This window comes from Rhea pennata, chromosome 16 (assembly GCF_028389875.1).
Source record: "Rhea pennata isolate bPtePen1 chromosome 16, bPtePen1.pri, whole genome shotgun sequence".
Lineage (NCBI taxonomy): Eukaryota > Metazoa > Chordata > Aves > Rheiformes > Rheidae > Rhea > Rhea pennata.
The window spans coordinates 17,027,150-17,054,753 of record NC_084678.1 but is presented as its reverse complement, the minus strand read 5'-3'; the positions used below and the strand labels follow the sequence as shown (position 1 = coordinate 17,054,753).

Here is a 27,604-nt window from a genome sequence, read left to right as displayed (position 1 = left end):
TAATAAGCAAAAAAGTATTGTGAATGACTGGTGCATTGATGCATGTCATAATCTTAGTTTAAAAATTACTGACACCTGCAGAATAGCTTAATGTGTGAGAGGGCCCAGATTTTTGGGATCAGCTATCGTTACAGAATCCAGATTTTCTTGTGGATGATGTAAGCTGCTACTCATGACCTTCCACAGTAAACTGCTGCTTAGTACTTCCCATTGTTACTAGGAGAAAGAATACAATAAAGTCCAAGAACTTATAGCTGTTACAGAGTAGTTTACTTACTATTTCTGATTTCAACTCGTTTTGTTGCTCCTCTGTCTCACGAGCCCTTTGCCTTTGACATACTATGCCTGAGCTAGACACGTACAACATTTTTTTTCCCCTTTTTGCCTTATTTTTAATATCAGTTTTATGTATTCTGTTTGTACAGGCCAAAGATATGTGTTTTGGGTTCCAGAGAGCAGCTTTGCATCAATCCTGAAGTGAAGCGGCAGGAGAGCAACCATGTGCAGGTGAGAACACAGCCTTGCAAGTATGAATAGCATGAATATGCAATTTTTTGTTCTGCTGTATAGTGTGTAATTTTTAACCATGACATTAGGTTTCACTACCAGTGATTTGTGTGAAAGATACTAATTTTCCATGTATTTGAGGAACTGGTACCGTTTCTTGGTGTTGTTACAGTATTGGTAATGCAAAATTTAGTTCTAAATCTCTGGTAGCACTTACCAGCCAGAGAAGCATGGGATTATGTAGAGCATGAGAGTTAAGTTTGATAGTTTACAGTTTACTTTCTGGTATGTCACTTAAGTACTTTTCAAAGGCAAAAATCATTTTAAAATCATGTTTCTGTGTTTGCTATATCTGCTATTTTTACTAGTAATAGTAAATATTACTTCTTTTGAAAAGTATTAGTGGCAAAATATAACCAAATTTTCTCTTGCCACATGAATGGTCTGTGTTACATAAGAGTGGTTTTAGGTGGATATGGGGACATGTGATTCTAAAGCTAAAAAAATGTGACTACCATTTATTTATTCTCTGGTGTTACGGAAAATTGGTAACTCTTCACCTCTCAACTCACCTTTAGTGCTTGAGAAGTTATGCTACTCTACTAAAATATACTATATTTTACAGATCTACATGTGCCGAATGAAAGTGATGGCTCGTACTTGTCATTTCTATAACAATGTGGAAGGTAAGTAAAGCCCTGTTTTGTGGAGAGAGAGACTTTTTGTGAGACAGGCAGATAAGTTTTAAAGAGTTGGCAGAATCTGCTTTTGTGTGTGTATTTTACATCTGTACCTATCTATATATATCTATATAGATGTATGATATTTTGCTCTAGATGTATTTTTTTTTTAGCCTATTGCTGTTCAAACAAAGGACCGAGTTGATGTCTTTCAAGAATAAAATGTTAAGAAGCAGATGAATCTAGGGTAACAACTAGGGCCAAATTCTATCATTCGTAATACAGAATGAGACTGGAATGAAAACCAGAAGCCTTTGCTATTAGCTCAGTGTTCATAGGCGGAAAGAACCGAGAAGAACTTCAAGGCTGTAAGTGATTGTAGACTATAGTGCTGTCAATATGATACATATGGGGAAAAAAAAATCAGTTCTGGAGTGTATGGAGATGTCTGCATTAGGGGCAGACATAGTGTCCTAGTATTGGTCACTGGAGAACCCTGGTTTAGATACTGTAATTCTTGTCATCCATATTTAGCTGAGATAAACTGGAGCTGGAAAAAGGACAGAGAAGTGCTACAAGGCTCCATATAGGAATACAGAGCCTGTATGCAAGAGAAGAGTAAATTAACTTTCTTTGATCAATCTGATAAATTGGAATCTAAGAAAACTTGGAATCCAAGAAAACTATGATTCAAATGTCAAACAAATTAAAAGATAACATCTCTCGCTGCTTGAGGTTTATTTAGGACAAGGCTTGCTGTTGACACAAGAAGAGCTGTGGATAACTTAGCCATGAAACAATTAGGTTCAGAACGATGAGAAGATTCTGAATCGTTAGGGACAGAAGGTGCTTTGTGGGTGTACAGTGCAGCAAGTAACCTTAGAAGAAATAAAGTCAGTGCACCTAGAAATGATTACAGTATCTTTGTATGATACTCTTACTTAACCATGTGGTTGTAATGTTGTAATGTTCTTCAGAAAAGAGTACGGAGAAAGAACTGATTGACTCTATCATGGATATTGAAGACTTGGTTAAAAATGGGAACAAGCACAGGTAAATGGTCCTCTCTGACCCTCCTCCTCTTTTGTGAAACCTTTTTTTTAATTATTATTAATACTTTGGTATGAACTTGACATACACAAAAGTAATAGAGCAATGACGAGAGCAAAGTGCAGTGGCAAAATACATTGCACAGAGACAGCTTTCAGCAAATTTATGTGTGTACTAAGGCTTTAATTTCTGTTACTGTAGTTTTCATTATGTAATAGTGGATATATATTTCAGGCTTTACTTGTGTAAAGACTAAATCTAATCAGAATGAGGTTCACCTGATTCTTGAGTAGAGACTGCCAATATCATTTGCTGTGCCAAATACTGTTGCAGTTTTCTTTCAGATCTAAGAGGACAAGATGACTGACTTGTTGAGACTTAATAGTGTAGTCTGGCATCCCCTCCTAGCCTGGAGGGGAGAAAAGATAATGCACTAATGAATGTCACTTTCTTTCATTCTTTATTTTTGAGCTGCACAGCTTGGCATTTTTGATACTTTCTTTTTACTAACTTTACTGAACTGGGCCCATATGAATAGAGCTAACCATCTGCCCTAAAATCTAATGTGCTAGTTTCAAATCATTAAGCAAGTGATTAGAAATCCTCGAGAGTCTGAAATATAATACATGAATGTGGAGCATACTTCAGTATTTTTGCAATTATTAATTTATAGTTGTGTTACTTTTTTTTTTAAACAGAGCTTGTCCTTATTATCTCTCTCGGAGTCTGAAGCAGCAAGCAGATATTATTTTTATGCCTTACAACTATTTACTAGACTCAAAGGTAACATATCTATATCTTTAAGTGCAGTTTTTCTTCTATTGGTCTTGTATTGGCTTCTAGTGGATAAACTCTAAAGAAATGATGCACAGCAAGCAATCGTATTGTGTGATATACTTAAAAACTAATAAAAATCCGGTTCAAACTCTGAAGCATAGGCCCTTTTGTGTTTTTTTTCCTGCAAAGTTCTTTTCCATAGCGTTGTGTGTTTTTTGAAACTGAGCTCTTGTGATGTTAGAGAATTACCTTAGCAAAATATGATGCCCAATAAGGGCATCAACAACATATTTTTTTCTTTATTACAATTTCAGCTGTAAATTCTGTAAACTTATGTCATGCATTTTGTTGCTTTCATTTCCAGAGAAAACTATTATTTTGTGATTTACATATTAGCCACAGCTTATTTGCTGTTTCCCAGAAAAAAATTGTATCAAAACATAACAAAATCCAAATCTAATTAGCCAGTTTTTCAGTCAATCAAATCTCTTCTTCTCTTTGACCTTTATGCCCATTACACTCCCTCTCTCATCTTCAGAGCCGGAGGGCGCACAGTTTGGACCTGAAGGGGACTGTGGTAATACTTGATGAAGCTCACAATGTGGTAAGTTGCTTGTTCCTGGTCTATTGCATTTTCCAGACTTCATCAAAAAGGAAAAGCAGACCAGTGTCATATTACAAAAAGCTGTACTCAGCTGCTTCAGTTGTATCATCAGTGTTTCTAGTTTCCATGACAGTTGAAGTTGTAAGTTTAAGTAATAGTCCTTTGACACAGCTATGGCTTTCTGCAAGGTGGTAGTTTCCTAAAAGATGGCCCTCCGAATTTATGAGGGTACTGGTTTTCTTTCTTTGGAGTTCTCTTCTATGGTGTAAGAAAATGTGACAAGACCCTCCTCTGAAGCTCAAACACATCAGCTGTTCAGGTGCACTACATGGCAAATGTGACTTTCTTGTCTTGATGGGAAAATACTTGGAAAAATGACAAAAATAACATACTGCATCAGGAGACCTTCGTCTTAGTTGGCTCAAAACTGCAGTTCTCTGCTTAGCTAATGAAATGCAAAGGAACCTTTGAAATATGACCCCTTTATCAAACGAACAACCTCCCGGTGGGATTTCTGCTTAGCAACTGTGAAGTTTTTCTGATTGCATGTTTTTGAATCATTGTTCATCAGTAAGAAAGCTATTGGAGGACATGCTCTTTCTGGCTAGAGGTAATTGCAGAACTGCATCCAGTATGTGGATGCGAAACAACTTTTTCTATTGAAAAATGAGTGGAAAATGCATAATAGTGTTTTTTTTTGTTTTTTTTTTTTGTTTTTTTTTTCCTTTGTAGCATTTTAAAAAATATTAACTGTTGCCTGAATGTGGAAATTAATCAGAGTTGCTATTCTGCAACCACTCATTTTGCAATATTTCTCCCATGTGATTGTCCCTGTTTCAACTTAGTAATTACTCTGAAATAAAATTGACTTTGTCCTGAATGGGAATTGGCACAATTCAACATGATTTTTTTTTCTTTATAAGTTGTTTCTTAAGAGCCATTGCAGTCAATTTTTTGTGTAGTTAAGCCTTTACTATTTCTCTCCATTACTCAGGGAATACCTTTTTTACCTTTTTTTTTTTTTTTTTTTTTTAATGGATAACGTTTATGAGAAAGCAAATTGTGACTTATTTTTTCAAGGTCAGAATTTTATCAAACTGTTCAGACCGTTACAGCACTGCTTTTTTAATAAAAAGTTAATAATTTCCTTTGTTTCTTATAATAATATTTGTTCTCATATATATGTTGTCCTAAACTTTACATATGGATAATATGTATCTGCAGCTTTTTTTCTTTCTTTCCCCCTCACTCTTATTCTTTGCCCCAATCTTTAGATGTAAGATAATAAGGGGCAAGGACCATGTCTTCATTTGAGTTAATACAGGAATATCAATATTTCCTAAGTGTGAGAGGGGCTAGGAATTGCCCTTTTAAAGGACAAAATGGTTTTGTAATTAGTATTTGCTGCATACTTTGCCACCAGCAAACTACTTGGCAAATACATAAGAGAAATGAGGATGTCAAGAAAAATCCGAGTAACTTTAAGAACACAGAGGCCTATTAAAAACAAAAGGGATCTTAATGACACTGGCTTACTACTGGATGGAAATGATCGAATTGCTGATCATGTGGAAAAGGCAAAAGTATTTGCTTAATGTCTACACTATGTCTTAGAAAAAGAGAGATGCCTAGTAGCAGTGACGGTCTTCAAGCCTTTTGAAAACATTCTCTGGTCTGAGCTGGAGGTGGTCCAGTCTGATTGTCTATGAAGCTGCCTGACCAAATAGCATACTGTGCAGTCCACGTAATACTCCCATTCCTTGATATTCTAGGAGAAGTTATGCGAGGAGTCGTCATCTTTTGACTTGACACCCTACGATTTGGCTTCGGCAATGGATGCTATAAATGTAGTACTGGAAGAACAAGCAAAAATAGTTCAACAGAATGAAATAAATGCTGAATTCAATATGGAGATGGTTAATTCAGGTGTGTTAATAGCCATGAACCACTGTTTCACTGGGATTATAGGGTGCTATTATCAAAGATAGGAAAATAACTTAGTTTCACAGAAAATTGATTCTGATTAATAGATAAATTATTGTTATTTAGTAACATTAGCAGAGAAGCATGACAAAATATGGTCAAACCAGGATGATATTGCGGATCATAAAAGAGCAATGAGTGGAATGCAGATGTCTTTCCCTGTATGCATGGATTCAGCCTTCATAGCTATAATCTCTGAAAAAGCATAAAGAAACCAGAGAATGAAACAGATGAAACATCCTCTTTGAAATCATTCCTTTCTTCAACAGGACTGAACATGGAACTTGAAGATATAGCAAAGATAAAGAGTAAGTATTTTGTTTGTTTGTTTGTGTTCAACAAAACTATTGTTAAAGGTGATTGGACAATGATTATAAAACAGGTTCGTGTTACCTTTCCTTGACATCTGCACATAATGGAGAAATGCATGGAAGTTCTAGCTACCTCTTTTTTCAGAGGAATTTATGAAAAGTTTAGTTATAGAAGTTTTTTTCCCCCAAAGGTGAGACAGTTGACAGGTGAATGCATTTTTTTCTTCTTTGCCAGAAGTTTCCTCTTGTTTTCAAATCTTACTAGTATGCTGGCAATATATTAGTACCATCATTCTACTGTAAGAACTCGATGCATCGTGAAGTTCGTGTTGAGGGTTTGAGATGTTTCGTGTTTACAAAGCATTTTCAAGAACAACTTTCCATCTGTAGAGAGAGGGGAGTTTAACATTTATCTGATTGCGGTATTTCATAGAAGTATTGCAAGAAGAATTAAGATGATAGAATTTATTAAAGTTTAATATAGATATTTAGAAAAATTATTTCCATTCTTTTTGGCTTGTTTCCGGGATCAAGAAAACAGCCAGGTTCCTGGTTTTGGTCACAGCCTTTGTAATAAAGTGCATTTGAAAAAAGTGGTTTGGATGAGTCCCAGAAACTAATTTCTGTGAGCCCTAATGTTTCTCCCTCTTGGTTTTCTTAAAGAAATTCTTCTTCAGCTGGAAAGTGCTATTGATGCTGTGGAATTGCCATTAAACAACAGTGGAGTCACCAAAGAGGGAAGGTAAGTGTATTCTCTTTGTGTTAAGATGTTTGCATGGTAAAAAAACAACAAACTCTGGACCCTGTGCAAATAGCTCTATTGTGAACTTCTTGCCAATGGAAGCAGTTTTGTGTATTTTACATAGCAAACCTGCAGTGAGACAAATATCAAGCAAGTGTTTTAAGGGTCTAGCAGCATCTGTTAGGTTTGGTAGTACTATTCTAGCTTCTGGGAAAAGTGTTTATTCTTTCTGTAGCAAACATTACTTCTGATTGAACTCCCTTCTGAAATGTTTCCTCTTTACTTGGTTTAATGGTACGATGCTTCAAAAATAGTATTATTCTGTAGTGATTAAGAACTGGCTTTATGGTTTCACTGTTTACTTATGGTACTATGTTACTATGTTAGAAATTGAAGAACACAGCCCTTTAAAACCAGAATTTTAAAGAGTGGAGACTCTCTATGCTAAGTGTGTGCCTGTCAGGTATACTGAACTAGAAGTAGCTCCTCCCTTTACTGCTGTCTAATTTTGATATTATGATTTAAACAGAGGTACTAGTGCTACTGTGATTTGGTTTGAGATACCTCAGAGCTCTGTAAGTTTGTTTGTAAACTAATGCATATTGTACATTGTAATGTAGAAACTGATTAACAAATAATTTCCATGATTTCTTTAATGTGTATTGTATGCTGCCATGGAAAGTGTTTGTGAAAGATGTGATCAGTGTGCTTTCAGCCATGTCAATATTGTCTGCTATCTTTATAACCAAATACTTACTTATATTCTTGTGTATCTTTCTAGTAGCAAAACATGTTCTTGTCTTCACGAGGAAGTGAAATTTTTGTTATAAAGGAATAATAGTAATGGTGTCCATGTGAGTATTTACAGTGTTTACTTATTTGTATTTCTTCTTTGTAAATTGCAGCTACATCTTTGATCTGTTTGCAGAGGCCCAAATAACATTCCAGACCAAATCCTCCCTCCTGGAATCACTTGAGCAGATTTTACAGTTTCTTTCAGGCCGTAAGTGTGAACTTGCTGGTTGTTTCAATCAGTCACTGCACTTCCTTTTCCTCTAATGTCAACAACTGGGAGCTTGCATGGTTTGGGGAGAGAAGGAGAAGGGGATTTAAATTTTAAAAGTTTTAAAATCTGTTCCCAGATACTCATATCTTTTTAATAAAACTTGCTGGGAGGCCATAGTACTTCTATTGAGAAATATGTTTTCATTCATGTAACATTCATGTAACAGAACTAATTTTAAGTACTACTTTGTGTCTAACCTGCTCATGTACGTGTATGTATGCACACAAGTTTTGCAAATAAAGCTGTTCTTTTCCAAACCCAACAAGATTGTGTGGGTGGAGCTTGTCAACATTTGGCTGATAGCTCTTCTCAGTCACAAGCTCTTCGATGATCTTGAAGTTATAAAACAGGATGACTGCGAATCAGATAATGCCTTTCTCTTTCCTTCAATTAACAAGCTTCTGTTTTAATGTCTATCTGGAACTCATTCTTTAACTTGCATTTTCTGCAAAGAAAAGACTCAAGCTTTTACATGTGCTAAGAAAGTAATTTAGCCAATTCTCACTAGCAGGCTCTTCAGTAAAGCGTTAAAGAGGGCGCAAGCTCGATCTGTGGAGACTAGACCGTAGACTGTCAGTTGTGTGAATGTATCCTTTGTGAGCATGTCTGTTCATCCTTTTTTACCTAACATGTTTCTTCTTTTAGACTGTTAGCACTCTGCCTTAACAGATGTATCAGTTTACCATTTCCATGGTCATGTTCTCATTATCAGCATATTTTGTATGTTCTTTGTTCTTTTAACTGTTCCTCTGTAGTCACTGTTATAAGCATACTAGAGGCTCTGGGATGACTGCAAGGGGTTATTTATAGCTGTAGCAAAAGTAGGTTTTGTGTCTGTATAATGTGGTGGTCAGCTTCCTATTCTTTTTTTTTTTTTTTCTTGAGACCATTATTAGTTGGTATGTGAGCTTTTGCAGAAGTAACTAATCAGTTTAAACATGCTTATTTTTTGTATTATCTCATTTCCAATTTGTAATTTAGAGAAGCTTCAAGATGTTCTTGTAACTTGCTCAGATTATAGCTTAACAGTACTTCACTGATGGTAAACTTTAACTTTGGCATGTTAGTTTTACATTTCTCGTTGAATTTCGGATAATAATGAAAAACTTGGAATGACTTATCTGTTGCGGGTGATATTTTCAAGCTATTGTATTTGCAGGATGTGCTGGTTAGATGTGGTTGTATATGCAAGTACATACGCATTTGTGTGTGCAAAAACATCCATTCTTCTCTGTAGGTACTGGGATATTTATCAATACATCTGGATTGCATAAACTTTCAGATATTATTCAGGTAAATAATAAATGCTACTTCTACATGTCTAAAAGATTGAAAAGTTGGTTTAAAAATGTGGAAAGACATTGGAGGGATCCACTGTATTCTTGATTACATATGCTTAACATTTCAGTATGAGTGGAAGTCCAGAGGTGGTTGAAAGGAAAGCTGCTGCTAATAGGATGGTCTATTTTGATTTTTACCCTGGTTGTTATTTGATAGTTTTGATTTTTCCCTTTCTGGAGATGCTAAATTTAAATTTGACTCATTTTAACCTCCACCAGGTGGAGCTGGGTAATTGAACAGTGCATATTCAAGCCAGCAGTGTTTGGGGATGAAACCTTTCATGAAAGAGCAATACAGACTTAGGAAGAAGTCAAATCAAAATAATTTTAATTGTATTTTTCATTTACTTGTTAAGTGATCTGTAGAATTGAAAACCCCTTTAGTGCTACAGGAGCTGAATGTGACAGTCAAAGTACATGGGTATCTGTATGGTACTGTCAGTCTTCTCCCTGTTGTGCAGTTACAGAAAATGAATCTGAAAAACCTGGACCCAGTAAACTGAGAAAGTACAGTGGCCCAAAGCTCAGTTTCTAGCTCCTCACTGAATTTCACCAAATGCTCTTGGGTGATGTTCAAAAATTGGGTAATTATGTTCAGACAAAATAGCGTCTTAGTTATAATGTTACGTATTTGAAAATCTGCTTACATGTGTAAGTTCACTATATTCCCAGAATTTAGTGATTTCAGAGCATCCTCTCTGCCCCAGTCACTGGGGATCAGGTTGAACCAAGCCTTTTACTGACAGTGCAAAAAGATCTTTGTTTCCCACATGCTTGTATTTCTTTTGGATCAGAAAGATCTCACTTCCACTGTCTTTCATAGGTAGGTGACAATAATGGTGACGACATAATGAGTGTTCCTCGTTGCTTTTCTGTCTTGGTTTAATAAATTTCTTATATTAAAAATTACAATTCAGCTGCTGATGCATGAAATCCCACAGAGTTAGACTGTTATGGTTGGTAGCATTCTTTTATTTGTTGTTCTCTGGTTTGTTCTGCTCACTGGTAGCCTGCGTAATGGATTAGCTAACACACTTTTTTCAGAAACCATTGACCTCATAGAACTTTTCCCTGGAAAACATGCTGCTTAGGAATGTAATTTATACTTACAGGAAGCAGGAAAGTGCCAAAAATGTTAAACTAATGTAAACAGGGAAGAGGTGAGTGAAGTCTATACGACTGCACTGAAAATTTACCTCTTACCTGATAAAGACAAGATACCTAGCTATACTTTGAACACTCTCATCTTCCCCAAACCATGCTGCCTTAAGTAATCCCTGTTAGTTTAACCTTAAGGAGCAACAAATGCCTTTGTGTTCTGGCTCAGCTGAAGTCAAATGTTTTGAGTCTTGAAATCATGTTTAACTGGGAATGTGTCATGAATATATATGGTCAGCCCTGTCAAGTTCAATGCTACGTCAGCCTATATATACATCCAGTGGTTTCTCCGCAACCAGGATGGATCTTGTCTCAGTGAGTTTAGGAACTGCCTCTCCAAAAATTCAGCACAAAAGAGCCTGTGAAGTAGAAGCCATTGCATTTCTTGAGTTCACCACAACCCTTGTGATTTGGGTTAATCAGATTTGTTGCGTGTCATCTGAAATGTCTTCGTGCAAATTCTTGGCACTATACTTTTACCAGCTTCTGAGTAGAGTTCGTTCTACTTCTGTGTGTATTTTGCTGTTTTGGTATGTGGTTATTCCTAGATTTCAGTCCAAATTTCTCACTCTTTATAACTTGACAATCTGAAACTAGTGAATCAGAACTTGGTCCTGTGCTGGTAGATTTGCAATACTCATCAAGTGCATGGATATTTGACAATAAAATTTATTCCCAGTGGCATACACAGTATTTTATTTTTATAGAAATGTAATAAAGCCTAGATGTATGTTCTGGTGCACTAGTAGCAATTTGTGTGCACTTGTATCAAGTTTGTTTGTTTTGGAAGTTGAATGCCCCTATTCTTTGTGGGGAAGGTGAGGTCTGGGGAATTTAAATAATTTGTCTGGGTGTTCAAAGCTGATAGATGAGGAGATTAAGAAACAGAACTGTGGTGTCAGAATCCCAGTCACTGTAGAACACAGGCTGCAGGGTACTACGTGACCAAAGCCAGTTGTCCATGTGTGGTCTTTTAGCCTAGACACATGAAAGATAATTTGACTTAGCTGAGCCATCTTTCACTGAAAGCTAAGATCTCATCTGCTGCTGCTGCTGAAAATATGTACATGAACCGTAAATCCTCCATCTGATAACTTCTTATCCCAATATTTTTAGTAGGAAAAGGTCACAGTGTATTGCTTGATGGTGCTTTCTTGTTACAGAACTTTGTCTTCAAGAGCTAATTTATTTAAGCTTGTTTTTATTAATGATCACTTTTTAAAAAAGTTCCCTTCATTTTAGAAGACTTTTTTATGCACTCCATTTTTGGCTGTTTTTCATAAATTAATCTTTCCAGGAATTGTACTTCAGTTTTTTTTGTACTAGTGCAGAACGTCTATCTTTTTGCAATTAACTGATATTCTGATGAGCTTGGATAATTCCTTTTAAATGTCTGAAGGAATTTTGTTTAGAAAAATTCACGTAAGTTATAAATATTTGAGAACCACAGCTGTTTTCACTGAAATTGCAGTGCAATGCCATATGTTTAAATGAGTCTCTCTCCTAGTCATAAGACATCACATACAGGAAAGGGGAAGAAATGTAAGTCTGTACAAAGGAGTTGATAGAGGCTTTCCGTTTAATATATGGGCAACTGTATGTAGTTACAGCTTCATTTTTATTGAAGCAGAGTATTATTAGTGTAGAGTATCATGACTGTGATTTTAAACAAAATCAGAGAATTCAAATGATTCTTTTAAAAGCAGTTGTGACTGTTGTCATCAATAGCCAAAAGTCATGTGTGGTCTGTATAATAATACTGTCATTTGTGTGGTTTGAATATGTGCTTACACAGAAGTCTAGCCAGTTATTTTATTGTCCTTTTGTATGTATCAGGTGCTGTAACTGAGTACACTGAGTTTAATACACAATTATGAAAAAGACTTTTGTATTTAAGTAGTGGCCTTCATTGTTTGGCTCAATGAGGAGGCCAAGTGACTAACAGAAACTGCCAGTGAAAATGTGTTTATTTGGAATTCTCTGCTTTTATTAAATATCGAAGGAGCAAGAAGATATATTTAAGGTTATCGCAACAATAATTTTTCTGTAGATACTTCTTAGTGCAAAGATGTTTCAGGGATTTTGCTCAAAACATTTGTTAATCTCTGTATTTGTTTTCATTCATTTACCAGACAGTATTCAACATCGATCCTCCAGAAGGCATGACAGGTTTCATGCCAGCCCAGTCCATATCCAAATACTATAAGGTATGAGATGCTGTATATATTCTATAATTCTCTTAAGTGGCATTTCGTGTCTGTGCTTAAAGTATTCAAGAGTCAGAAGACTGTGGATGCTATAGCAAATTATGGTTTTGATTAGAAGGAGAATATTTAAGTTGTTCCAGAAAAAGCCAAAAGAACTGTGGTAAAATCAGGTCCCAAGCAAAAAGGGAATCTATATAATAATTTTTAAATAATCTTGTTATTTTATATGAACTAAGGAAAGTGCAGCAGATGGGAGTTATTGAAAACTTTGATACTGTATGCTATGCAAGAATGTATATGTTCTTTCAATAAATTAGTCTCTTGGCTGGCTCAATTTTGACAGTATCCTGTTGTCCTAGTAAGGAAAACTGAAGATGCTATCTAATCAGTGCTGTCTGCCAAAATACTACAGATGCATTAAAAAATGAGATGCATTACTCTAGAAAAATTAAAGGAAGAAATTCTAGTCTAATAAACCTGCTTTCTTTTAGATTGTATAACTATCTTGTATTTAGCAGAAAAATAGAACTCAGACTGCAATGTTTCTACTCCTTGTATAAGTAGTTTTTTCTGAATTGTTTACCTCATACATTTAAGTTCCATGTGCAAGATCTTATGCTGTGAGTCTCTCCTTAACTCTTAGCTGCTGTTTTGAGGTTACCTTGTAGATTTTGAATCTTTCAATAGCAGGAGGATTTTTATGGCCTTTTTCATTACTTTTTAAAATATTTGTAATAAAATAGTTTTTCTATGTAATTAAATTTTTCCATATATTGACTTTAATGTGAGACCAGTTTTGTTGCCAAATGCAGCAAATATTCCTAACACAGTAATATTCTAGTCTGCATGTCTTTTTCTGGTGCACAATGCCCAAATAATTCTATTTTTGTCTTTGCTCAGGGCAGCCCATGAAATGCTGCTCTTAAACTGATGCAAAATGACTGGTTAAATGGTGATATGCTTCTCTGATCCTTGCTAGATATGTCATGAGTGATTGGAAACAAATTAGGAAAGAGAGAGAGGAAATAATACAGCATTACTAGCACTATAAAAGTGACATTAGTTACCGTAACTACCCATGACATGAGCGAGCCTTGTTGAGGGATGAAGTGCAAGTTCATTTCTGCAGCAGTCTCTGGAAGTGTTGATATTTTCTCCTTCAGGTACACATTCATCTCGATAACAGTAATCAGAAGAAGAAACAAAGGACGGATCTGTGGAATTCATCAGCTGTGAAAAAACAAGGTAGAAGAGTAAGCTGAGGTAGACTCGTGTAAAAACTGGATTGAAAACATTCAACCTTTTTTTTTTTCTTTGATTAATATAAAAGAAAACAATTGAAGATATTTTAATCTTCATTACTTCACATTTTTGAACAAGGATTCCTCTGGCAAATCATGCAATGCTGTTGCAGGACTTTTAAGCTCTCTAAGGAATGGAAAGGTAGAACAGAGTAACTCAATAAGGCCATGCACTAGATTTGCCTATACACAGAAAATGCTCTCCTTTTTAACCCTGTTGGCATAACAACATCAGCTGGCATTCCTCATAGAGCTGAAAGGTCTTAAGTGCCTGGTTAGCATGCTTTGTAAAAGTACTCCAACTTAAAACAGCCACTAGATGTGGAATTGGGAAGGATTATTCCCCATTCAGTTTAGCAGAGAATTCTTGGGTGATTTGCGAATAAGTGTTTTTGTGTGTGTGTGTGTGATCATCTTCTGTAAGATGAAGAGACTTAAAGGTGTTAGCATTGTCCGGGAGCCATCTTCCTCTGGCAAAGAGCAGGATTTTAAGGCTATGGAACTTTAACGTTGTTTCAAGAGTTCAAGAATTGTTTCAAGATGGTCCTGTCCAGTCTTTATGTTTCTAAGTACAGCCTTGCTATGGATGTAAATCAGAGTATAGGAGAAGATTTTCACTTGTATCGTTTCTTCTAAATGAGAGATGACATAAGCAATCTCAGTATAAAACATTCTTGTGGCAGCACAGCTATGTGTACTGTTGGAGTTCTTCTAGAAACAATTATACCAGTGAAAGGAAATCATCTCTGTTACAGAACACTTGCTTGTATTGGTATAAAGAAAATCTTCAGACCAGCCCAAGAATGGAAAACTCTCTTTTAGGAGGAGATTGAAGTCCGTAAAGTGTTCTGGGATCCTCATACATACTGTATTTCTCTGTATTTGTGTTGTGCTAAGCAAAATTTATGTTGCTAAGGCTATAACTTTATCTTTTACAAGGAGATTTCTGTATAGATATGATTCTGAAAATGTATGCTGAAATGTGTGTTATGAAAAGTAAATTACATGAAAGTTTTCAGTTGAAATATCTCTGTTTAAATTATCCTGTTGATAGTAGAAGAGTTGTAATTGGCTGGCTTATTCTGAAGCTCTATAATGAAGGTTCATATAATGTGTCAGAGAAATAACACTTGAGAATGTGAACTCTTAGCCAGAAAACGTCATGCCTGGTAACAGCTTCAAGCGTCATTGTGCTCTCTGAAATAACACCTTTTTTGTGCAATTTCCTCAGTTCTTAAGGGCACTGTCTCACTCCTTGATAGTTTGTCTCAACTATTGTTTTCAGTCCTTTATGCTCAACTGAGACTTCTCCCTGTTCTCTCTCCCCCCACCTACTTTGTTACTTCTCTGCAATGCTTTATATCTGGAACTGCCTCAGTATAACTGTGCTTCAGAGCAACATACCTAGAAGCCAAGTTTTTTTTTTCCTTTGACTTAAAGGTTTATTTGAAGGCCACTGTAGGCAGCATCACGGTAGGTTTTGTTAGACTTCAACATCCATTCTTTCTGTTTTTTAATAAATACAGTCAGATGGAAAACAAAACGGACATTCTCTGATTACAGAAGAAAGATGCAGAAGTTAATGGTAGACTCCCTTTACCTAAGCTGCCTTCATAGGATACTCTCCAAAGATCTGTGTAAATGCCATGCCTCATAACTTATTTACTTGATTACTTAGTTAAATACTCATGAAAATGTAGATATTTGTTTCACAGAAGCTGTATTTTTCAGTGACGCAAACAATTTTTTCAAAGAATGAGTTTCCACAAATTCAGTGTTTTTGTACATAACGTCCTTAATAGTAAGTATTCACTTCACTAGAGCACTTCTGAATAGAAGCAGGCTGTTTGGTAATCTGCAGATATTGTTTTCCTGGGATATTGCTCAATCAACGTTTCAAGTTGCAGGAATACATTTAAGTAGTTTTTCCTATTTGTGTATGCAGGAAAAAGCTAACAAAAACACTTTTATTGCATAGTTCAGAGGATTTATACGTAAGACATGTGAAGCAGTCGCAGAATTCTGTGATTTAGCAGGCATACACTGTATAGAAGTCTGAGACTTGCACTATGTGCAAAGCTAGCAGAGGCCAGACTAGACTGATCAAATTTTTGATCCCTTGTAGTTTGGAAATACAACATATTTTATAGGGAAACTGCAAAACTCTTAAGAATAGCTGTTTTCAAAGGATTTTGTGGAAATGATTCATTGGACCATAATTTTCTAAGAGCTGTAGTTTGTGACAGGAGGTGGCCTAGCTTGTGATAGCTGATAAGATTATTGCCTTAGCTACCTGTTTTCTGTGCACAGATGCTGCCTATGAATATGACATTAAACTATTGCAGTTTTACATTAAGGTAAAATGCTGTTGCTTGTGGTATGCTCTAAATCACCATGTGGTTGACTACCAGCAACCCTTTTTCCTGTGGCTCAGCTATGCTAGGGTACTAGGGATGAAACAAGCTGCCACCTTGCATATCATCCACTCTGTACAGTTTCTGCTTGTGAATGGGACCCTAGATTAATGTTGTTTATCTTAAAGTCATAATTGCAGAACTCCAGACTGCAAATATATTGCAATTCTAGCTTCAAGAACAGTGGATTAGTGCCTGACAAACATTCTACGGGGTTACAGAGGAGGATATTTCAAACTGAGAATTAGCGAGGCAAATACAAGTGGTTAGTGTTTTTTTTTCTAGACCATCCCATGCCAGTACAATTTGCTTTTATGCTGGAGTTTCTTCTGCTCCTGACATAAGTGACTTTATTCTTGTTTGTGAATACTTATTGACCTGTCCAGATATAGATCCAGACAGACATTACTGCATATATGTAACTTGCACTGATTTATAGTGTGAATTGAAGAAATCCAGAATTTATTTAATTTTTGGAATGTAGTTATTCTAGAGTCTGAGTAAGACAGAGACCAATTCTCTGCTGTACAGGCTTGTTTCTTAGTGTTTTCTCTTTATTTGATCCAGGAAAGACCTTGAGCTATTGGTGTTTCAGCCCTGGATACAGCATGCATGAGCTTGTTCGACAAGGGGTCCGGACAATTATCCTTACCAGTGGTACACTCTCACCCCTCTCATCTTTTACGATGGAAATGCAGATGTAAGTACCTAGATACATGAACAGTAACGTTAATGCAAATGTACAATCTGCTCTCGTGATTTAAGTTTTAGCTCAGAATTTTTGTGTTCTGGATTGGAAGTACAGTACGGAATTATAAAATGAGTATGACTTGGAGCTCACTTCCCTGTTCTTCAGCCCTTTTCCTGTTTGTTTGGAGAATCCACATGTTATTGATAAGCACCAGCTCTGGGTTGGGATCATTCCCAAGGGACCTGATGGAACTGTGCTCACTTCTACCTATGAAAAAAGGTAATGAACTTCCACTTGGAATTCTGTTTTGAAATTGTGGGTTCCAGCATTAGGGATTCTGTTTAAAAGAGGGAGCTAGTGAAATAAGTGGTCTTTGTAGTTCTTTTCTTGGATAAACGGTGTGCTAAATGCAACACCCTTTAACAATTAAAGTAGAAAGTTCAAAAATGTAAAGCTGAAAGGTATGAAGTGTCAGGGTCCGGAACACACAAGTAGGCCTTAATGGCCGTGATCAGCCTCTCTGGAGGCGTCCATCCACATCCTCTGCTAGTGTGTCCAGGAGCTCCATTTAAGCTCAAGCCTGGGCCATCACTCCCTGCCCAAGCTATGTGGTAGAAATGTGTGTGTCTAGCTTCATCACAACCATGACTGGCCTTGGACCCCATTTGTCTGAATACTGACCTACTGATTGACTTCCTTGGACCCGCCTTATCACTGTGGACCTGCCTGTCTGATCCTCGTTTTTGTCACTGGGCTTGATCCTGATTTGCTCACGTATTTCTGTCTTGGTCTTGGGCCTGCTTCATCGCCACTAACTTGCCTGACGATCTAGATTCTTGCTTAAACCTGACTATCATCTCCAGGTCTGCTCTGCTTGTTCTGCTTGGGTAACGTAGGATCTGGGCCCTGGCTAGTGAGGCCCCTGCCCTCTCTGCCTTGTCATGAGCAGCTCCCTGTCCCTTAGGGAACAGCTAGCCCTTGCTGCTCCCTGAGATGGACCCCCCCCCCATCCTAAGTTTCTTGCTGAAGGCTTAGGTAACTCAACATACTGGTAGTGAGCTTGAGACATAGTTGAACTAAGTAGCAAGCTTTTTTATATTTGAAGGTGGTTGTCATGATCTGCTTCCCCTTCACATCTCTGTTTTCTTTTGGGGGGAAAACATGCCTGAATATTTGTCAAATTTTTCATCATCCTTATTTCTTTTATTTATTTTTTTCCTCCTTTTCTCTGGTCTTTTGTCATTTTGTCTATGTCCTTCTCTTTCTCAGAGTAGTCACAGTGTTCCTCCTGCGGCTTTTGTTCTTTCTGTATCAGAAATAGAAAAGCTGCTGACAAGGAAAGTGAAGGCCAAAACAAAAGGTTTCATTGTATATTGACTTCCATTTTGTAATATGATATTCTAATTTGGATCTCTACATATAAACTTCATATGTAGCTTCATATTTTGTTTTACCTGGCAGCTGATTCTGTGCTTAACAGTTCTTTGAAGGTACTAGAGAGTGGTGTTGCATTGGTGGCACTGCTCTGTTTAAGGATGTAATCCTTCTGTAGTATTATGGAATGAGGGACCAGTTCCTCATGTGATATATACATTCTTCTGTTTTAATTTTCTTCCTGGAGCATCCATAATTATTATTATCTTTTTTAACACCTGCACATTCTTAAATCTATTTCAAATTCAACATTACAGTCGAACACCTGACTGAAAATTCTTTTATTTGTTTTGGTTTGCTTCTGGTCCGTCTTACTTGTTTTCAGGAATATAGAAAAACTCAAAAAGAGATTTCAAAGAGCTCATATGGTGGAAAAAGGGGAAAGTGCCAGATGTTCCAAGGGGCTTGCAAGGGACTCAGCAATAGTTATTGGCTTTTACAGAGGGAGGAAAACTAGACTACCCTTAGCCAGTATTTTTTATTCTCAGAAGCTGTGAGCACCATTTCAGTCTATTTTATGTCTTCTATCGGTAGGAAATAGGATATTTTCTTCCTCTCCCACTTCTAGAACACCTTTTTTGAAGAAAGGGGGTGAACAGTATTTGCCATATTTTGAGAACATCCTTAAGATGCTAGTGGTATTTGTAGGTCTTTCAAAAGTAGCATTTTTTTCCCTGCATGTGTAACTTTCCTGAGAAAATAGAGGTTGCAAAACTGTATGGAACTGTAAAGAATGAAACCTAAGGGCCTGAAAAAACAAGTGAAAATTTAGTCAGGATGGAAGAAATGGATAAATACTGTATAGTCATTATAGAGCAGTAATCTGTCAATGAAAGATAAATGATTCACTTGGCTTATACCACCAGTAATTAGTAACTAAAGCAACCAAATTCCTCCTCCTCCCTACCCACCCCCTTGTGCAGTCTCACCACACCTAATTCATCAATAACTCCTTTAGATACTTGTAATATTAGTCAGGATTCACAGCATCTACAGACTTCTGGCAGAAATTTTGTCCTTAATTTATTAATGTGCAGCCTTAAGTCATTAATTTTACAATTCATATTTCATTTGCTAAATACTGTTAATGTTTAAGCTTAGATTGTCTTCGGTGCTAATAATCAAAATATTTAGTAACAGAAGTGTTGTGTAGTCAAGGTATTGCCCACAAATGTTTTGTCCTTGGTACAGGTGACTGCTATAGGAAGGAAAGTAATGAAAGCATGGATATGCTATTTTAGATGAAAATTATCAGAGGAAGTCAATATATATGAAAGAAAGATAAGGAAATACAATGATTTTATTTCATTTTCTGCTTTGTAGGTTTTCAGAGGAATATTTATCTTCTTTGGGGAAAACAATAGGTAAGTAAAGTGTTTGGATTTTAGAAACAGGCGTATTGCACAAGATTATATATATATATATTTATATATATATATATATATATAAAAATAAAATATCCTTTTGGAAGGTGTCTGAAGTATTAAAAACGACAGATAATAGAGAAAAGTTTGGAAAACTAATTAGGCAACTATACAAGGTGTGTACCTTGACAACAAGTTTATTGAAATGATTTTAAAATAACTTTTTCTAATACAAAAACTTTCATGTTGAGAAAGCAGAAAAAATTTTGGAGGGAAACCATACTGTTAATTTATTTTTCCTCCACAGTCTATGCACTCCACTCATGAGAAAAACACCCTGGATTAGATGTATTTGTCTATCTTGTTGCAGGTAATCTTGTGCGAGTTGTACCCCATGGGCTGTTGGTGTTCTTTCCATCGTATCCTGTCATGGATAAAAGCCTGGAATACTGGAGAGTATGATAATTCTTCTGCCTTTATATGTGGTTTAGCTATGCACTTCGGGCAGTTTATAGTAAGGGTATCTAGCCATGCTCGTTTAAAAATTCTTTGTTAATTAGTAATTATAACATGGAGAAAGTAAAATCCTAGGTGAGAGGTTTTTTTATTTTAGTCACAGTATGCTGAGTTGCAGTATTGTAGAAATTAAAGCCTAGAAGAATCTTATTACATTATTTGATTTGACCTCAGTTCATTTAATTTCATATTGCAGGGTGAGTCCCTCGGAGGTTGGTGTTGGGAACTTGCAAGTTGGAGAGAAAAGAAATTATTCTCACTTAATGACATTTACACTAAGAAAGATTTCAACCCTTGTATAATGTTTGAGTTATATCAACTACAAGGGACCATTGTTTTCCTAGTGTTGTTGGAGTTGCATGTTTCTGGCCCATCTCTCTCTCTGTTTGGCAAGACAGAAACTGGCTCTGGGGGAAGGATGTGATGACCGCTCTTGAGGGCATTTCTGGTGTGTATTTGCTTTCACATGAGCATTTTTGATGTATTACCTGTTTAACAGGAGCATGATTTTGCTAAAAGAATAGAAGAAGTGAAGCCAATGTTTGTGGAACCAAGGAATAAAGGAAGCTTTGCAGAGGTTGGTAACTTGCGTTACATATCTGTAACGTTTTCACAAATTATGCTTAAATACCTTTTATAAGATGTGCTTTGTTGTGAACTGCATATTCCTAGAATAAAAATCAAAATCTCTGACGATTTCTTTGAAGATTTCTTCTAAGCATCATTCTTTCACTCTTTCAGCTAGTTGTGCAGGATATAGTCTTCATCTGAAATCCACTGATCTAACAGCTGCTAGTATAACATACATTTATAGTGAGTAATTGAGGTGCTAGAAAACCATCAGTTGAGTAGTTGACATCTTTGATTAACGTTTGATTAAGGATACCTTTAAGTAGCAGATTGGTACTAATTTCTATGCAATGGCTATGGTTGTTAAAGGCTTGCGTCTGTCAGTGGAAATGTTTGTGTGCAATATTTCCCTGTAGTTGTGCAGCAGTAAACTCTTAAATTACCACTGAAATGGGAACTCCTTTAGGGGCTTTCAGGTGCCTCTTTCACCTTAGGAATCTTAAACTTAATATTTGATGCCTTTACTGTTTGAAATGGAAACCAATGAAAGAGAAGGGTTTGAACTCTAAGAAAGAAGGGATAATTTTCATTACTCATTTAAATAATTCATAAAGGTATCAGCTGCAAGTTAAATATAAGCAATTTAATTTAGAGCACAGAACATTCCGAATTGTTGCTGCTGCTAAAAAGAAGATGGACAGTCGACGTAGAAATGTAATATAAGGGCACAAATGTGCGCAACACTGGAAGACAGTGGGTAGGATTTGTTTTCACTGAACAGTAGCAAGGTGCTTTATGTATTTTGTTCTATCAGTGAGCCGTTAAAGGAGATTTTCATCATAGGTTCTTGCTGTTCCTTGTAGATTTTCCCTTCACTGTAACTGCAGAGTCAACATTAATTTTATAGGCTGATGACTTTATTAAAATCAGATTTCTTCATAGGCACAAATGTTTATCTGCTTTTGTGTTCTCTGCTTGCCAGTAAATCATGTGGTGCAGAATATTAATTAAAATTGTCCTAACTTCTGAAGTCTTAAAAACTCCTCCACTTTTCCAGCTTTTTTTCTTGTTTACTTAGAGCCTCTTTTGTTTGCTTCTTAGAGTAAATAATACTTTTGAGTTGCTTTCCTGGTCTGCCTTTTCTTCCTCGAGAATTCATAGAAACGCAGCGCTGTCTGTGTTTTGCCTTCTCTTTAGAAGTATCTGACATCAGTCTTTTATGCTTACCCTGGAGTATTCTGGATTTCATTGCAATGTGAGAAACCATTTGCTTATCAAAATTGTTATATTTACAATTATGCTCCAGTAAGGAAAATGATACTAAACCAAATGAGTCACACTTTGGATCTCAGTGTGTGAGTCGGATTTATCTAGTATAGGTTTCTATTTGTCTATGTAAAGAGGATAATTCCTCTGTTGCTCGTACTTAAACTAGTTTATCTTTTAGGTAATGGATGCATACTATGATAAAATTGTCTGTCCTAAGTCCAACGGAGCTGCTTTTTTGGCAGTATGTCGGGGGAAGGTAATGTAACAGAGAATTTATATCTTCTGAGGTAAATTATATAGATGATGGAAGAAAAGAGCTTTATTTTGGATTTGAGTAGTATATTTATGTTGTGTGACTCTTTATCTATAGAAAAAACAAGAGGAAGAGCGGTCCTGAAGCCTTTTCACATTCATGGCAATTATACAGGTCTTTCAAGGATATATCTTTGTGTTCCTTAAAGGGGCTGAGCTTCATGATGTTTTACATTTCTTATTGGCAGCTCATTCAGTTCATTGGATGAGGAAAACAATTTTGGAGGATACTTAAAAGGAACATCTGTGATCAAAGATGTTAGAACAACATTGCTGAAAACCAAAAATACTGCTTCATTTAAGAGATGGAATTTATATCAAGTTCAGATCCTCTGTGATATTTGTTGGCCTTTCATTTACATTTTCCAGTTTTTATAAATTGATCAGTTACCAGTGAAAGTATTTGTAAAGTCATAAATCACTTACAGCCTTTTTGCTGCTTGCTTCTACCTAGTGCCTGCCAACAGAAGCTTGAATCAACTGTTTTTTTGCAGCTCTAGTCCTAGTCTCCAAACCAGCTGTTGGATCAATTAAGGAATAATGTAGCTCTTGTTGGGTGGGACTCTCAGTGAGTATACCTGTCCTTCTGATAGTAATATATCAGCCTAGAAGGAACAGAGTGTCTGGAGAGACTATGCTTTGTAGCATCACACAGTTTTAAGGACAAACTGCTTAGATTAGTGGAGTCAAAGGGTGCATGACTGCAAACCTGGAAATATTTCAGAAGAGAAGCTGACAAAGACATGTTATTGAAAGCTGCCTGAAACTTAGCTCCCTTCTCAGCTGTCCCTTCAAGATTCCGTCTCAAGTTGTCGCTCAGCCTTTAGGTTGACAGTAGGTTCTAGCAAGTTTTTCTGTTCCCCGAAAGAAACCTAGAGTGCCAGTCCTTTTTATAAAGAGAAGATTTTGTTTTAGTTGCCCTTACCCTTAAGCGTAGGGGATTTGGTAAATTAGACATGTATGTAGCTCTGGATTGCCTTTAAAAGTTCACAGGAATTCTTGTGTGTGTGTGTGTGTGTGTCTTTCATTTCTTTTGTCTAAGCTTGTTCTTCTCATGCTCTTATTAGCCTGAGGGACCTCCTTTTTCTGTGCCCAAGATAAAAATGTGCGTAACTAAAACCATATAACTGCTAGCTTCAGCTGAATGGGGAATAGCATCACATACATCGTGTGATTGTGCTCTTCCTTAGTGACAGTGCTGGTTTCAACAGGCCAGAGTTGGTCACTTACCTATCCATACCTGTCATACACTCCATCACAACTGTTTGTACAGCTGTGGTAAATGAGTTTGGAGAATTGATTCAGATGAGGAAATGAACCAGTTTTTTCTCCCATATTATTTTTCAGTCCATTCAATTCTCTGATCTTGTTCATTTCACAAACTGGTTCACCAGCACAGCATGGGACATGCTGCAGAGGCATGAGCAAGCGGTCAAAGGGAGTGAGAACTGCTTGAACTGATGTAAGCAGCACAACTGGTGAATATGACATTGTAGTCTGGTTTCTGAGCAGATTTTTGGTAGCTTTCCATTATTGCTTTGAAATGATTCTGTTAATTTTTCGAGTAAAAGGAGGTTTGCCACGTTCTTACTGCATCTTCTTGTTTGGAGTGTGGAAGGATTAAAGAGAGGTGTTAATTTAACACACCATTTCAGTGCAACTGTTACGCTCATCCAGCAATAAGACAAATATAGTAAAGGTGTTGCCTGAGGTATGCTTTGTCAGGGCCTCCTGGGGGGAAAATAAGTTTAAAGTCCTTGCATAAAAGCAAAAAATCTAGTTTAAACTTATATTTACAAACTACACTTGGCTAAGGATTTAATGTCATGGAGAAAAAAGGCCAAGAACTATTAGCTCACTCAGATATGTCACTTCAGTTCCTGTTGATAAAGGAAAACACTGTCTCTTCAGGCCAGTGAAGGCTTGGACTTTGCAGACATGAATGGACGAGGAGTCATCATTACTGGGCTTCCATTTCCTCCTCGTATGGAGCCAAGAATTGTTTTAAAGATGCAGTTCCTGGATGAAATGAGAAGAAGTGGTGCAGGTGCACAGGTAATACTGGGCAACATTTCACTGACTCTTTTCTAATTTGTTTTGTCATCATTTCTCCCTCTTGTCTCAATGTGTTTTAGCTCTCCCAACCTTATGGAACCATGAATATCAGAACAGCCAGAGTGTAGTCACAAGTATAGTCACATTTCTCTGAAAGGTGAAGGATTTCAAACAATACAGGCTCAAAAAATGTGTAATTAAAGTTTTGCAGTCTTTTATGTGCACGTTATTTATATATCTTTCTGAGGGACTTCGTTCACCCAGGAGGAGATTGGACAGCAAGAATTGCCTGTGATAGTGCTTGCTTGTTCTTCCTCTTTAGTATTCTTCAGGCAAGAGAATGAATGGCATTTTAAATTGTTTATTATCCTACAGGGTAGCTATTAGGTATTTAATATGTTGAGCTAATCATAATACCAAGCCTGTCAGTATACTCTAAATAGCTCCTCAAGCTGGATTTCAGTGCTCGAGTTTTCTGTGTTCTGTAAGTCAGGTGAGATATTCAAGTGAATCTGTTTAGCTTTCCTAGGCTTTTAGAGATTTGAGTCAATCTTGTTAGATACATTTCTTAGTGATTTGAAAAGAAATATTTGCTACACAGAGAATACCTTTATCTGCTAAAATAATACAGTTCTTTCTCCCACTTATTGTAGTATTTATCTGGGCGTGAGTGGTACAGTCAGCAAGCTTCCCGGGCTGTTAATCAGGCTATCGGCAGGGTCATCAGACATCGCCAAGACTATGGTGCCATCTTCCTATGTGACCAAAGGTGAAACCTTGACTCTAGAACACAAGCGTGTATCAACATCTTTTTATCCCAGCACGTGTATTTGTGTTTTGTATATAAATGAGCTACTGTGGAGAAAGTTACAGTTCAGAAGTAGATAAATGATCTTATGTAACAGGTCAGATAACAAAAAACTACTTTTATACATTAGTATAATTATTATCTTCTGATCCCAAAATGTATTTTCTTGGAGCTGCAGAAGGATACTGATGGTATTTAATGCAAAATAACCTGCTTTGTTGAATTTATGCTTTTTTTTTCTTGTTGCAAATTATGTGATTGCTGTAACTTATGATTTTGCGATTCTCTATCTCTCATTTGAGAAGGCAGTCAACTAAACTGCAATTTGAGAGGAGTAGAAGGAAGAGGAGGAAAGATTATGTTGCCAGAACCACTGAGAATTTGATAGCCCTCTATGCAGAGGCTTGACTGGGAACAGTAAACATAGCACAGCTCGGTACTAATTTTGGATACTTAAAGATTTTATGGGTGAAAGATATGAATTGGATGGTTTCACAGTACATAATATCAACAAAGCCCTTTTCTTCTAAGGGCAGGTATCACCTCAGCTGCAGTTACTGTGCAGGTTCAAACTTTTATTTTCTTACTATTCCTTTCTAGTCCTTTTGGATCCTAATTTATCATTTGTTTAATATACCTGGATATTTGGCAGGAAGAATTCTCTACTTGTCCAATCCTACACAGGTTCACAACTGGTGATGTAAGAGACAAGCTACCTTCATGGGTCCGCCCTTACGTGAAGATTTACGATAACTTCGGGCATGCAGTCAGAGGTGTCTCTCTGTTCTTCCGTGTTGCTCAGGAAGTTGTAAGTGTATTCAAAAAATTTTCTTGATAGTGTTGGCAACTGACAACACTAAGCCATGAGGGAGAGATGGAGGAGTCTTGTCATTTTATTTGGAGTATCATGTTGCATTGGATCCCTTACGTGAAAGGAAGTTTGCTTCATCTTTCTTACTGTTCCAAGAATGAGTTGTGAGATGGGGCAGGCTATTTTGTCATGCTGCCCAACTATTTAAGTTAGATTAGAAAAAGAAATCTTCCTTTTCCAGCCTCTCCTGAAGAAACACTGCATTCATTGCATGATATAACAGTAGTGAAACTGATGTTAGCATCAAAAAACTTTCCTCTGTCACCTTCAGGGAAAAGGCATATGCATGGAGTAATCAGTCAAGCCCTCAATTTACATCTAATCTGACTGGTATAGAGAGTGAGATACACTATCAGCTAATATTACCACATCATCACTGGGTCATCTTTACTAAAATGATTTCTCTCTTAGCGTAAGAAGCGCTTTTTTCTCAGTAGTAGTTTGTATATTGTAGTGAAATAAAGCTAATAGTTTGGCAGTTCTTAGGTTAAAGTAATCATTATAAAAAAGACTTTCTAATTATCTGGAGAAAGGCAGAACAAGAACCAGAGGCTGGAAGCCAGACTCATATTAGAAATAATTCCAGATTTGCTAGATAGTGACTAACTATTAGGGCAAATTTCCCGGTGAATGGGGGATTCTTCTCATCAAAAATGAGTTATTAAAATTAGAGGAAACAATTCAACTTGGATGGCTTCCTTGAAAGATACTTTAGCCAAATCCAGATTATTCAACACAATAAGTTACAGATACATGAGACCGGATGATCTAATAATCTTTTCTGATTATAAATGGTAATTTCATGGTAAATAAGAACCACATTTTGATATTTTGCAGGGATAATGTCAGGAAGCAATTGTTCCTTAACAATGACTTGACTATTTTTCTGTTACACAAACTGCTTTGTGCTGAGCCAGTGCACTACACTTCATCTGTCTATGTCGGTTTCTGATTATTTTACCTTGTTGTCAGAAACACATAAATCCAGAATGCTTAACAATCTTGCTGTCAACCTTATTTGGGAAAAATGGGATAGCTTCAGGTTGCTGCTGGGATTTTTGGTTGGAAAGGAGGGAGTTAATGGATAGAAGAGTAGCTTTTGCCTGCTGTAACATTTCTAAACTGTTTGCAGATGCCCCCACCCCTGCCCCTATGCCCTTCTGGCTCTGCTGCTGCCCTAAGTGATATGGCGCCATCTACTTCATCTGAGCAGATCCCATCTGTGAGAAAAGCCAAGAAATTGGATGACCATGTTCCAAGTTTGAAGAGGAAAAGAGCAGGTAGGTTTGGGTCCTCATAGACATACTTCTGTTTTTTTAGTGTTGTTTTATTTGTTCTAAACCATGCCAGGTTTAGAACAGTGGGGCAAGAAGCTGGAAACTGAAGTGGGGCAGAAAGCAAGGAAGGCTCAATGACTGACGTAAAAGTCTGATCAGAAGGGACATAGCTTGGCGTTAGGGAACTGGGGAACCACTTGGTTCCCCTTGGAACTGCTGATCAGAGAGACTGAGGCCTGAAAAGGTGCCCTGCAGAAAAGAGGGTGTTCAGTGAAATATCACAGATACTTTAAAAAA

The 27,604-nt window shown here is 36.7% G+C and overlaps 1 protein-coding gene across 1 annotated transcript in view; it reads left to right on the top strand.

Annotated features, from left to right (window-relative positions):
• Positions 1-27,604, top strand: part of RTEL1 (regulator of telomere elongation helicase 1) — a 49,529-nt gene that overhangs the window by 2,650 nt on the left and 19,275 nt on the right. The window contains exons 4-25 of the mRNA XM_062589030.1: positions 426-507; positions 1,133-1,193; positions 2,165-2,240; positions 2,936-3,020; positions 3,553-3,618; positions 5,391-5,544; positions 5,871-5,909; positions 6,576-6,654; positions 7,560-7,657; positions 8,958-9,013; positions 12,351-12,425; positions 13,589-13,670; positions 16,708-16,840; positions 16,997-17,110; positions 19,589-19,629; positions 20,000-20,085; positions 20,645-20,722; positions 22,163-22,240; positions 24,208-24,351; positions 25,005-25,120; positions 25,844-25,967; positions 27,163-27,310. Of these exons, the coding sequence (XP_062445014.1) occupies positions 426-507; positions 1,133-1,193; positions 2,165-2,240; positions 2,936-3,020; positions 3,553-3,618; positions 5,391-5,544; positions 5,871-5,909; positions 6,576-6,654; positions 7,560-7,657; positions 8,958-9,013; positions 12,351-12,425; positions 13,589-13,670; positions 16,708-16,840; positions 16,997-17,110; positions 19,589-19,629; positions 20,000-20,085; positions 20,645-20,722; positions 22,163-22,240; positions 24,208-24,351; positions 25,005-25,120; positions 25,844-25,967; positions 27,163-27,310 (2,015 nt within the window). The remainder of the gene's footprint in view (positions 1-425; positions 508-1,132; positions 1,194-2,164; positions 2,241-2,935; positions 3,021-3,552; positions 3,619-5,390; positions 5,545-5,870; positions 5,910-6,575; positions 6,655-7,559; positions 7,658-8,957; positions 9,014-12,350; positions 12,426-13,588; positions 13,671-16,707; positions 16,841-16,996; positions 17,111-19,588; positions 19,630-19,999; positions 20,086-20,644; positions 20,723-22,162; positions 22,241-24,207; positions 24,352-25,004; positions 25,121-25,843; positions 25,968-27,162; positions 27,311-27,604) is intronic.